General features: G+C 65.4%; 3 protein-coding genes across 4 annotated transcripts; 1 reads left to right on the top strand and 2 right to left on the bottom strand.

The window, feature by feature from the left end:
• Positions 1–624: 624 nt before the first annotated feature.
• On the bottom strand, positions 625–5,530 carry SIRT2 (sirtuin 2). 2 transcript variants are annotated; one of them, XM_050331211.1, is made up of 16 exons: positions 4,567–4,590; positions 4,433–4,479; positions 4,291–4,330; positions 3,668–3,784; positions 3,248–3,289; positions 3,072–3,178; positions 2,917–2,973; positions 2,733–2,801; positions 2,505–2,634; positions 2,195–2,254; positions 2,047–2,102; positions 1,883–1,959; positions 1,750–1,801; positions 1,567–1,634; positions 961–1,027; positions 625–857 (listed from the first exon to the last, which is right to left on the bottom strand). In XM_050331211.1, the coding sequence occupies exons 1-16, from the start codon at positions 4,580–4,582 to the stop codon at positions 639–641; spliced, it is 1,224 nt and encodes a 407-aa protein (XP_050187168.1). In that variant the 5' UTR covers positions 4,583–4,590; the 3' UTR covers positions 625–638. The 2 variants fall into 2 exon arrangements, with proteins under 2 accessions (XP_050187168.1, XP_050187169.1); XM_050331212.1 differs by lacking the exons at positions 4,291–4,330; positions 4,567–4,590 and adding an exon at positions 5,425–5,530.
• Positions 4,934–7,348, top strand: NFKBIB (NFKB inhibitor beta). Its single transcript, XM_050331213.1, has 6 exons — positions 4,934–5,231; positions 5,467–5,572; positions 5,954–6,248; positions 6,618–6,706; positions 6,782–7,033; positions 7,142–7,348. Exons 1-6 carry the CDS (start codon positions 5,017–5,019, stop codon positions 7,187–7,189), a joined length of 1,005 nt encoding a protein of 334 aa, XP_050187170.1. The 5' UTR covers positions 4,934–5,016; the 3' UTR covers positions 7,190–7,348.
• A 121-nt stretch (positions 7,349–7,469) lies between these two features.
• SARS2 (seryl-tRNA synthetase 2, mitochondrial) lies at positions 7,470–11,296 on the bottom strand. The gene is given in 17 exon segments (XM_050331210.1): positions 7,470–7,831; positions 7,921–7,986; positions 8,066–8,158; positions 8,402–8,495; positions 8,581–8,693; positions 8,767–8,854; positions 8,974–9,019; positions 9,140–9,248; positions 9,319–9,366; positions 9,455–9,560; positions 9,761–9,824; positions 10,048–10,102; positions 10,217–10,357; positions 10,447–10,476; positions 10,731–10,826; positions 11,055–11,080; positions 11,083–11,296. Coding segments are annotated over 17 exon segments (1,551 nt in total). The 3' UTR covers positions 7,470–7,669.
• Positions 11,297–11,487: the final 191 nt, after the last annotated feature.

The following is an 11,487-nucleotide window of genomic DNA, read 5'->3' as shown; positions in this document are numbered from 1 at the left end:
GGAAACGGGAGTGGACTCAATAGCCATTATCCCTCGTGACCCCGTGGTGAAGATCCACAGTAAACGAGTGTCCCTTTGCGGTCCATGGAAGACCCTTTGAGGCCCGGGTAACCCCCGAGCCTCCGGTCTTAGCCCGGGAGGGGGGTAGGCCCGGCTCTGAGGCCGACAAAGAGTTCCAGCTGCAACAAATTGGAGTTGCCGTCCTAGAAGGACTTTAGAGTGCTGCAGAATTATTTAAAAGACCCAGAGCTCCGGAAATGGAGAAAGAGACTGCTGGTCCTCCTCGACTTATACCAAGGGGGAAGTATTTTTGTAAATACATTCTGCCCAATTAGAATTGCAATATACATATATATATATATATATATATATATATATAGTTCCTTAGTTTATATCTTGCTAGTAATAAGTCCTAATATTATTCTCCCCAGTCAGGTCTCTTTTGTCCGCATAAACCTTCTCTCAATTTATAGTAATCGTGTGGGGGGTGAGAGAAGAATTAGCCCGGAGCGAACCTGTGACATTTTCAGTGGAGAACGCGGGCAGAGACCGCCCGGAGAAGCAGAGGCCGGACTGAACCACGACACCCCCGTGTTCCGCATTCACCACACGAAACCGATAAACTCTTTTTGGACCATTTATTTTTGGGGCGTCCCCCTCACGCTCTGGAGGGGTTCTTCACTGCCCCCCTGGGGCTTTTTGGGGTCCCTCTGAGCCTTGTCTTTGTCCTCCTGACACTTTCCAAGGTCCTCCTTGTCCTTGTGCCCCCGACACTTTTCAGGGTCCTCTCGGTCCTCGTTGCCTCCCCCGGCGTCAATGGCGGCGTGTTCCCTCCTCACCAGTTCCTCTAGCTCCTCCTGGCAGGGGACAGTGGTTTTTTGGTTTGTGAGGGTCCCAGTAGGGTTGTGGGGTGCAAGTGTCTGGATAACCCCCTAGATTTGGGGGTCAGGGTGACGATACCTTCCAGCCCAGCAGCTCGGCCAGTGCCAGGCACCCGCTGTCACAATCCCCCAACCAGGCCACGTCCCTGCAGGAGAACAGAGAGACCCCAAAATCACCTAGGGGGGTCCCTAAAACACCTGAGGGGCCTGAAATCACTTTAGGGATTCCAAAACCACCCTGGAGACCCCAAAAACAGTTTGGGGGCCCTTAAACACCACAGGGGGGCCCTAAAACTCATTAGACCCTAAAGCCACAGTGGGGGGCTCCCAAAACCACCCTGGAGGCTCTAAAACCACCTTGAGAGGGTCCCCAAAGCCACAATGGGGAGGAAACGAAAGCACCTTGTGGTTCCAGAGCCATCTTGGGGTCCCAAAATACCTTGAGTGTTCTCAAAGGCACCTTATAGGTCCCCAAATTCCCCCGGGGAGGGCCTCAAATCACCTCAAGAGGTCCCAAACCCATCTGGAAGGGTCACCAAAATCATCCGGGCCAGGGGAGGGGACCTCAAATCTACCTTGGGGGGGGGCCCCAAGCCACCTTGGGGGATTCTAAAACCACCTGGGGGGTCTCTAAAACTGTCTGAGGAGGTCCAGGAGTGCCCACGGACCCCCCAGCCCCCCTTACCTGTAGGCTTTCTCCGAATCAAAGTCCATGCCGCAGCCGAAGCCCATCAGGGACATCAGGGCGTCGCTCTGGGGGAAACAAAAGGGGTGACGGGGGGGGGCAGGTGCCTCTCCCTCCCCCCCAGCACCTCTCAACCCCACGTTGCCTCTCACAAGCTCCCCCGGGCCCTCCCCTGCCCCTCACCTGCCCTGTCTTCTCCTTGTTGATCAGGAGTCTGGGGGTGTTGACGGGGACCCTGTGGGGGTGACAGGAGGGGACAGTCACGAGGCGGTCACGGGAACCGGGGGGTGGTCCCGGGGTGCCGGGGCAGTCCCACCTGCTGACGAGCGAGGCGAAGGGCTGCACCTGCAGCGAGGTGCCCATGATGATGAGCAGGTCGACTTTCTGGAAGTCCTGGGGGGGTGAGAGGATGTCACTGTGGTGTCCCTCTACCCCCTCCCCCGAATTCAGGGTGGGTTCAGGGCCCCCCACCCCACTCACCGACTGCAGGAGGGTGAAGAAGCGTGAGGGGAGGCTCTCTCCGAAAAACACAATGTCTGAGGGAGTGGGCCGTGAGTAGAGGGACTGGAGGGGGCTTAGATGTCCCCTCAAATCCCTCCTAAGCCCCTTCAGATCCCCTCAAACTCACCAGGTTTCACCAAGCCCTGACACTTCTCACATTTGGGGACAAGAGAGGAGAAAATCCGCTCTGGAAAGGAAGGGGAGTGGGAAACTCAGTGGGGAGTGACAGGGGGGGACACACAAACACTATGGGGGAGGGACAGAGAGACTGGGGGGCCTGGGGAGGGCGCTGGGGGAGAACAGCCTCCCGTTAGGACCCCATAAAGTGCATGGGATGGGACCACTCTGACCTTGTCCCAGTGCCCAACCCAGGGTCTCACAGGGGATCCCGAGTGTTTCAGGGGGTCTCAGGGGGTCCCCAAAGCCACACCCCATACCCTTCATCCAGCTCAGGCTGTAGGGTTGGCGGCACGAGGGGCGCAGGCAGTGGGAGGTGAAGAAGGTGCCGTGAGCCTCCACCAGCCGCTCCGGGTCCAGCCCCGCCACCCTCTCCAGGGTGTCGATGTTCTGAGGTGGGGGGGAAGAGGGTCAGGGGGACCCCAAAACCTCCAGGGTCTCCCAAACCTCACCCAGCCCCCTCCCCCCTTCACATGCGGGGGTCCCACCTGGGTGTAGCAGCGCAGCAGCAGCCCCTTGTCCTGCAGCAGCCGCATGAAGTAGTGACACACCGTGGGCTAGGGGACGAGATTTGGGGGTCAGTTGAGCTCCCCCCAACATGTTTTTGAGGGGTAGCCCCCCCAGGAGTTTCGGGGGGCGCAGGAATGAGGGTTGGGGGACGGGTGAGCTCACCTTGAACTGCCCTGGGTAAAGCTCACGTGCAAGAGCGAAGAAAGGCTCGGGGTTTTGCTGTGGGGGAAAAGGGGGTCTCAGGGGGCTGGGGGTGGGGTCTCAGCACCCCCATAGGGTCAGAACCTCCCAGGAAACAGGGAAGGGGGATAATGTACTTTGAAGAAGCTGATCTCAAAGATGGCCTCCGGGTAGGGCAGGTCATAGCTCTGCAGGTTGGCGTAGAGCCCCGTGCCGGGGGAGCGGAAATCGGGGATCCCGGCGGCTGTGGGTGGAGCGCAGGGGGGTCAGGGTTCCCCCCATGTCCCCCTCACCCCCCCCAAACCACACTCACACGTGGAGATCCCGGCGCCCACCATGCAGATGATGTTCTTACCTGGGGGAATGAGATATGGGAGGTGAGAAGGCATCCAAAACTGCCCCCTCCTTCCTCCACTGTCCTCCCCCAAATCCTCCCCCAACAACGCCCCCCAAAACTGCTCCCCCCAACTGTGAGTCCCCAAATCCACACCCGAATACCCTCCAAAACTTCTCCTCCTTCCCCCACTGTCAGATCCCAAACCCATCCCCAATAACCAACTAAAACTGCCCCCGAGGCCGGTTCCCCCCTGGTTTCCCACTGTGTGTCCACCCAGCTTCCCCCCACACTTCTCTCCCAATGTCCCCCATCTATTCCCAGTGTTGCCATTCCCAGTGCCCCCATCCGTTCCTAGAGCCCCGTTCCCAGTGCCCCCCCGTTCCCGGTATCTCGTACACCGCTCGCTCCGCAGGAACCGGCTCACTCCGTCCAGGGACAGCTCGTCCAGCACCCGCTCGGGCTTGTCTCCCCCGAGCCCGAGGGTCCGGGACAGGAGAGTCCGGAGCAGCTCCACTGCAGGGGGGGCACCCGGGGGTCCACAAAGGCCCCTTCAAGTGTCCCCCCAAAAGTCCCCAAGGGTCTCATTCCGGATACCCAGCGCCGCTCAGTGTTCCCAAATCCGCCACAGGATCCCCAAGGGCCCCAAAAATGTCCCTGAGGGCCCCATAAACGTCCCCAAAGGGTCCCCAAAGGCCCCAAAACTGTCCCCAAAGGCTCCCCAAAAGCCCCATAAACGTCTCCAAAGGGTCCTCAAAGGCCCCATAAGTGTCCCCGAGGGCTCCATAAATTTCCCCAAAGGATCCCCAAGGACCCCACGACTGTTTCCAAAGGCCTCTTAATGTCCTCAAAAGCCCCATGAATGTCCGCAGAGGATGCCCAAAAGCTCCATAATGTCCCCTAGGGCCCCACAGTGTCCCCAAAACCCTCAGAAGTGTTCCCGAAGAGTCCCCAAAAGCCCCATAAGTATCGCCATAAGGATGAGCCCGCGGACCACCCTCCCCGGGAAATCCCAGACCCACTGTCAGCGTCGGCCGAAGCGCCCGGCTCGGGGTCCGAGACCTGTGGGGGAGCGGGAGGGTCACGGGGGGGTCGTCAAAGGGACACCGGGGGAGTCCCCAAAGTGTCACCAAAGGTCACCGTGGGGGGGCTCCAGCCGCTCACCGGGGACTCCTCGTCCCGCTCCGCCTCTTCCCCGCAGGCACCGGGACCTGCGGAAGCAATACGGGTGTGTCTGCAGGGGCGGCTGAGGGGGGCGACTGAAGGGCGTCCCGTCCCAGCCCGACCACCCCCGGTACCTTCCGGGTCCGCCATGGGCCGTCCCGGCGTGCAGCGCGCGGCCGCTCCGCCACACCTCCCGGCGTGCAGCGCGCGGCCGCTCCGCCACACCTCCCGGCGTGCACCGCGCGGCCGCTCCGCCACACCTCCCGGCGTGCAGCGCGCGGCCGCTCCGCCACACCTCCCGGCGAGCACCGCGCGGCCGCTCCGCCACACCTCCCGGCGTGCACCGCGCGGCCGCCCCGCCACACCTCCCGGCGTGCAGCGCGCGGCCGCTCCGCCACACCTCCCGGCGTGCAGCGCGCGCAGCGCCGGGCGTGCCCGCGCGGGCGGCGCTGATTGGCTGAGCCGCCCCCGTTTCCCGGCGTGCCCCGGAAGCGGGGCCCGGCGGGGATTCCCCGGCCCGCGATGGCGGCGGCGGCCTGAGGCGGCCCCGGCCCCGGCGATGGCGGCCTGAGGTGGCCCCGGCGATGGCGGCCGCGGCCCCCGCGGCCCCGCCGGCCCCCGGCGAGGCGAAGCGGCCCGAGGGCGATGAGTGGTGCGACAGCGGGCTGGGCTCGCTGGGCGAGGGGCCGCTGGGGCAGCCGCTGCCCGACAGCCCCGGTCCGGAGCCCCCCGAGCCCCCCGCGGACCCTTCGGCCTGGTTGCGGCACGTCCTGAGCTTCGTCACCGAGGACGGCGACACGTGGGTGCTGAGCAGGGGCGGGGGTAGGAGGGACCCGGGACCCCTCCAGCCCTGGGGTTGGGGGGTCCCGACTCTTGGAGTGGGGGGCTGACAGGGGCTCCTGCCCTGCGAACCCCCCCCCAGGGACCCCTTCGGCCCCCCGCGGGGTCCCCTCAATCCCCGTACCCTCATCTGTGCCCTCCCCTTCCCCTACCTTTTTGGGCCTCCCGCCCCCAAGCCTTTCTTCCCCCCGCAGAGCATTGCACTTGGCCGTGATCCACGAGCACGAAGAATTCCTGGAGTCCATCCTGCGGCACACGGAGCGCTCCCCCTACCTGGACCTGCAGAACGACCTGGGGCAGGTGGGGGGGCTGCAGGGGTGTTTGGGGGGAAGTTGGGGAGCTTTGGGACTCCCCCAGCCTCTCCGGGGTTGTGTTTGGTGGGGGAGCTGTGGGGCGGCCCAAGGGGTGTTTGGGGAAATTTTGGGCCCCCCCAGTCTCAGCAGCACCAGGTGGGTTTGGTTGTGCAGCTGCTCTGGGGGGCCCCGGGCTCATCCCATGCCCCCTCCACCCCCGCCCACAGAGCACTCTGCACATCGCGGTAGGGCCAGGGCAGCCGGGGTGGGGTTCTTTGGAGTCTGTGTGGTGGCATTTTTGGGGGTGGTTTTGGGGGGTGTTTGAGATGTCTTTGGAGGTGTTTTTGGGGGTGCTTTGGGGCTCACGCCGTGCCCCCCCCGCCCCCAGAGCGCTCTGCACATCGCGGTGGTGCTGGGGCTGGCTGGGGCTGTGGGGCGGCTGCGGGCGGCGGGCGCTGGGCTCTGCGTGCGGGAGCGGGGGGGGCACACGCCCCTGCACCTCGCCTGCCGCGAGGGGCACCCCGCCTGCGCCCGTGCCCTCCTGGAGGGGCTCCCGGGAGCGGCCTCTGAGCCCCGGCAGCCCCCGGAGAGCCCCCCGGAGCCGCAGGGCACAGCGGGGACCTCCCCAGAGCCCCAGGAGGAGGAGGAGCTGCAGGCGCAGCTGGAGAGCGTCAACTATGACGGTGAGGGGGGACCTGGGGTGGGGCCACTGGGGACATGGGCTTGAAAGGGACAGCAGAGGGTGGGGGGCATGACAAAGGATGGGAGGGATACTGTGGGGACACAGTTTTGGTGGGGGGGACAGGATAGGGAGTGGTAGAATACCATGGGAACGTGGTTTTGTTGGGGTGGGCACACGGTTTTGGGGGGAACACGATGGACTGGGGTTGGATATGGGGGGGGCAGGACACTGTGGGGCTGTGTGGGAAGTTGGGAATGCGGTTTGGCAACACAATTTGGGGTAGGGGGGTCACACGGTGACACAGCTCGTGGTTTTGGTGGCCCCCCTGGGGTTTGGGGACCCCCCTGACTCCCCTTTAACACCCTCCCAGGTTACACCCCCCTGCACGTCGCCGTCCTGCGCCGGGACCTGGAGCTGGTGCAGCTGCTGCTACACGCGGGCGCCGACCCCAACCGGCCGGTGGGTGCCCCCCGAACTGGGCTGGGGGGTTCTCGAGCCTCCCTGAGCTCCCCCTGACCCCGCCGTGCCCCCCAGGAGCCGAGCTGCGGCCGCAGCCCCCTGCACTTGGCCGTGGAGGCGCAGAGCCCTGAGGTGGCCGAGTGCCTCCTGCGGGGGGGGGCCAATCCCGACCCCCGCACGTTCTCGGGGTACACCCCCCTGTACAGTGCCCGGCGCCGCCCGGACCCCCGCCTGCCCCCCCTGCTGCGGCGCTTTGGGGCCAGGGACCCCCCCAGCGACAGCGACAGTGATGACAGCAACAGCGAGGGGGGGGCTGAGGACAGCGAGGTCAGTGACCCCCCACCAAAACCCCTTGGGCTCCTTTCGTAAGCTGGAGGGGCTCATGGCAGCCCCCCCAAACTCCTGCAGCCGTCTCAAACTGCGTCCTTCCCCCAGGAGGAGTACGACGACATTGTCATCAACAGTGGGCGCTGCCCAGACTGAGGGGCCCCCTGGAACCCCTCCCATGGACTCGGGCGTCCTTCCCCCACCCCCCTGTCGTGGAGGAGCCTCCAAAGCTGCCCCGGCCCACCCCTAGGCCCAGGAGGGCCATGAGCAGCTGGGGGGGATGAGGAGAAATAAAAGAGAGAAGAGACACACGTGTGCTGGGACGTGTGTGTGTGCAGAGAACACACGTGTGGGGGGGGACAAGTGTGTGCACCCACTGTGGGGTTGGCGCGTGTGCCCAGAGCGCCCCGGGGGCACGGACAGGTGCGTGCCCGTGGGCTGCCGCTGGTGGGAGGGGGTCCAAGACTTTATTTCAGGGCTTGTTACCGTGGAGGACACAGACCGGGGGTTGTCCCACGCGTGACCCGTGTTGCGCATCACGTCTGTCTGGTGCCGCGTACGTCCCGTATCAGTCCACGTCCATCTGTGCTCTCGTCTGACTCCTGCCCTTGTGGTGCTTCCAGGGCTCCCCTCGCCTCAGGGAGCCTCCCCCGTGTCTGCCCTGTTTTTGGGGTCCCCTCCAGGGCCCCCCCCAGGCTGGTTGGGGCCAATGTAGCACAGGAGGGGCACGGGGGGCGGGGACAGCACCTCCTGCCCCACCAGGGGCTGCAGGACGGGGGGGACACGGACACGGCCGTCCTGGGGGATGAGGGGGACCAGGGTGGAGTGAGCCCTCCCTGCACCCCCGATTCGCCCTGGGGTCCGCCCTCCAGGCCCCCAAAACCCACCGGCAGCTGGTTGCTCTCCAGGAGCGCGATGAGTATCCGGGACACGGCGCAGGCTGTGCCGTTCACCTGGAGGGGTCAGGGGGTTTAGAGGGGCTTGGGGGCCCCCACAGGGTTTTGGGGGCCCCCACAGGGCTCGGGGACCCACCGTGTGGGCGTGGCGCAGGCGGCCCTGCCCGTCACTGTACATGATGTTCAGCCGCCGGCTCTGGTAGTCGGTGCAATTGGAAGCACTGGAGATCTGGGGGGGTGAGGGGGCTCAAAAAGAGAGTTTTGAGGGTTTTGGGGGACACCCCCCCCTCAGTCCAGGGACCCCCTAAATGGGGGTCAATCTCCTGGTTTGCCATAAAAATGGGGGGAACTCTTCATCTGTCCCATAAAACAGGAGAGTCTCTGCTCTTGGATGCTGTGAGGGGGGATCACCTGCAAAGTATTGGGATGCTCCTGGAATTCTGGGGTCATGTCCCCCCAGGTCCCCTCTCACCTCCCCATATTTGCCCCGTCCAGGCATCCAGGCCTCGATGTCGAACTTGCGGTATGCAGGGAGCCCCAACTCCTCCGTGGGCATGTCCAGGACCCTGCAGGCGGTGGGAGCAATTAAGGGTGTCACAAGGGATTTTTTGGTGACATACAGAGAGGGGACACCCCCAAAACCCCCCTCACCGGTAATGGAGCCCCAGCTCCGAGAAGATTTCCTTCTGCAGCCCCAGGAACTCGGCCAGCAGATCCTCGCTCTCCCTCCCGTGCTCCGCCGCCGTCACCCCGAACATCTCCACCTGTGGGGGGCACACAGGGCTGACCTCCCCTTTTCCTGCACCCTCTGGGGGGGCCTCCCAATGCTCCCAGTACCTTGGTGAACTGGTGGACACGGTAAAGCCCCCACGGCTCCCGCCCCGTGTCGGTCTCGGCACGGTAGCAGGTGCTGGAGCAGACGACCCTGGGGGAGGAAAGGGGGTGTCAGGGGGAATCCCCCAAACGCCCAGGACCCTCTGGGAAGGGGTGAGGGGACTCCAAAAGGGAAGGGGGAGCTGGAGTGGGGGGAGACCTCCCCAGTACCTGACGGGCAGGTTCTGCAGCTGCACCGCGTGGTCCATGAAATACCCTGGGCCAGAAGGTGAGTTTGAGGGGGCCAGGGGGCACAGGGAGCCCCCCAAACCCGTTTGCACTCCCTCTTCCCACCCTTTTCCCCTGTTTTTCCCCTTCATTTTGCCCAATTTCCCACCTGCAATTCCCACCTCCGAGGTCCCAGCCAGGCAAAGATCCTCGAAGCGCGATGGGTCGATGGTGTAAACGGGGGAGGGGGTGGCGCTGGGCTGCACCCCACAGCCCTCCTGGGGGTCACAGGGGGTCAGGGGGAGTCCCAGAGGGTCAGAGGGGTTGGGGGTACGGGGGGTCACTCACAAAAACGGCGCCTCGGAGCAGGTCAGGGACGGTCATGGGCAGGAAGCCCTGGGGGAAAGGGGGGTCATCAGGGGGAACGTGGGGCCTGACCAGACCTTCCCTGGATCCTCCTGAACCGCCCCCGAGCCCCCTGTACCTTGGGCAGCAGCTTCCCCAAGGTGTAGGAGACGAGTGCGTGTTGCAGCAGCGCCCCAGCCCCGCACAGGTAATAGGAGCGATGGCCCGACACGTGGGACAGGCGCCTGGGACAGGGGGACACGTGTGGGACATGTGTGTGACACCTGGGGCGGTGTCCCCACCCCGCACAGGTAATAGGAGCGATGGCCCGACACGTAGGACAGGCATTTGCAGGAGGGGCACACATGTGGGACACGTGCGACACGTGACAGATGGGACAGGTGTGACATGGGACAGATGCGTGTCCCCCCAGGTGCTCTCTCACCTTTGCCGGATGATGTCCAGTCCCTCCCCCAGCTCCAGGTGTCCCTTTGGTTTGAAGTCAAACACTGGGGAGGGAGGGGGGGCGAAATTTGTCACCTTCATCACCCCAGACCCTTCTCCCCACTCCCCAGACCCTCCTCACCCTTCCCTAGACCCGTCTCCTCCCCGCAGACCCTCCTCTTCCTCACCCTGGGGCCTTCCCAGTGTCTTCATCCCACCTCCCCAGGACGCTCTTTTTTCCCCAGAACCCTCCTTCTCCTCCTCCTTCCTTCCCACTTCCCCCTGTACCTGGTTTCTCCCCGACCACCTCCAGCACCCGGGCCTGGCTCTCGTCCCCGACGGGCTGGGGGGGTACAGGAGGGGTTGGGGGGGGAATCAGGAGCCCCCCAGTCTCGCCACAGCAGAGTGGGTGCAGTTGGGCAGCTGCAGGGGGTGTCTGGGGCGGTTTTGGGCTCACCACAGCAGGGTGGGTGCAGTTGGGCAGCTGCAGGGCCCCCAGGTAGAACCTCTGCTCCAGGTCGGACTCCTCGGCCTCGAGCTCCCGGAGCTGCCCCCGGACCTGCCGGCCCCGCGCCCGCAGCGCTGCGTACGCCGGGAGCTGCGGGGGGGCCGTGTTTAGGGGTGCATAGGGGGAGCATGGGGGTTGTCCCCGCTCCCTCCCTCAGCCCCCTCAAACCCTGTTCCTACCGACTCCACCGTCGCCTTGTCATGGGATGCCTGGGGGGAGAGAGAGAGAGGCAGTTCTGTGGGGGTCTGGGTAACTGAGTGGGCACCGGTGGGAACCAGGGGGTCCTGGGAAGGATAGAAGGGGGATCAGGGGTACCCGGGTGGGGAGCCTTGGTGGGTCTTAGGGGGAACTGGGGGATCCTGGGGAGGTTCTGGGGAGCAGAGTGGGGCTGGGGTAACCCGCTGGGATCCCAGGCAGAACTGGGGGATGCAGTGAGGGTTCTCGGGGGTTCCGGGGGTCTCACCATGAGCTCCCGGACCCCCTGGGCCACCTGCCCCTTCTCGGCCTCCAGGCGGGCGATGCCATCCCGGACCTGCCCCAGCCGGGACCACACCTGCACCTTTTGGGGGATACGAGGGGAGGGCGTGTTTAAGGTGGACGCCCCCCCAAAGATCCCCCTCCCCATCGGCCCGGAGGGGCTCCACACCCCCCACTCCCCCTTTCGAGCGGGCCCCGCTCCTTCGCATTAAGTCCCGCCCACCACGCGCCGGCCCCGCCCCTCACAGCCCAACTCCGGTCAAAGCCCCGCCCGCACTCCCACCCCGCCCCCGGACGGCCCCTCCCTCACGATCTCGCGCAGCTCAGCGCCCCCAGCGGCCCGCGCCGCCGCTCCACGTCGCTCTCGTTCAGCGCGGTCACGTCGAGCTGCGGCCGCGCGCTCAGGCCCTCGCGCACGTGCTCGTACAGGCGGCTCCGCCCCGCGCCCCCAAACCGGCACCGGGAGCGGCGGCACCGGCCCCCAGCTGCCGCCCCCCGCCGGCCGCGCCCCACGGCCCCCCTTGCCGCCAGCAGCGCCCTGCGCGCCGCCATCTTGGGCACCCGGCACCGTGCTCACGTAGGGTCACGTGGCGGAACGGGCGGAGTTCGGGCGCGCGCCGAGCGCTCTGGCCACGCCCCCTCCCGGCTGGCCCGGTGGTCGGTGACCCCCCGGTGACTTCGCAGGACCCCCAAAGCACCCCCAGTGCCCCGAGCTGCCACCCCCGGGTCCCCAGTTTTCCCCC

The sequence above is a fragment of the Myiozetetes cayanensis genome, unplaced genomic scaffold, assembly GCF_022539395.1.
Source record: "Myiozetetes cayanensis isolate MyiCay16 unplaced genomic scaffold, myiCay2020 scf499, whole genome shotgun sequence".
Lineage (NCBI taxonomy): Eukaryota > Metazoa > Chordata > Aves > Passeriformes > Tyrannidae > Myiozetetes > Myiozetetes cayanensis.
Note: the sequence above shows the minus strand (reverse complement) of the source record. Positions and strands in the feature narration are given on the sequence as shown.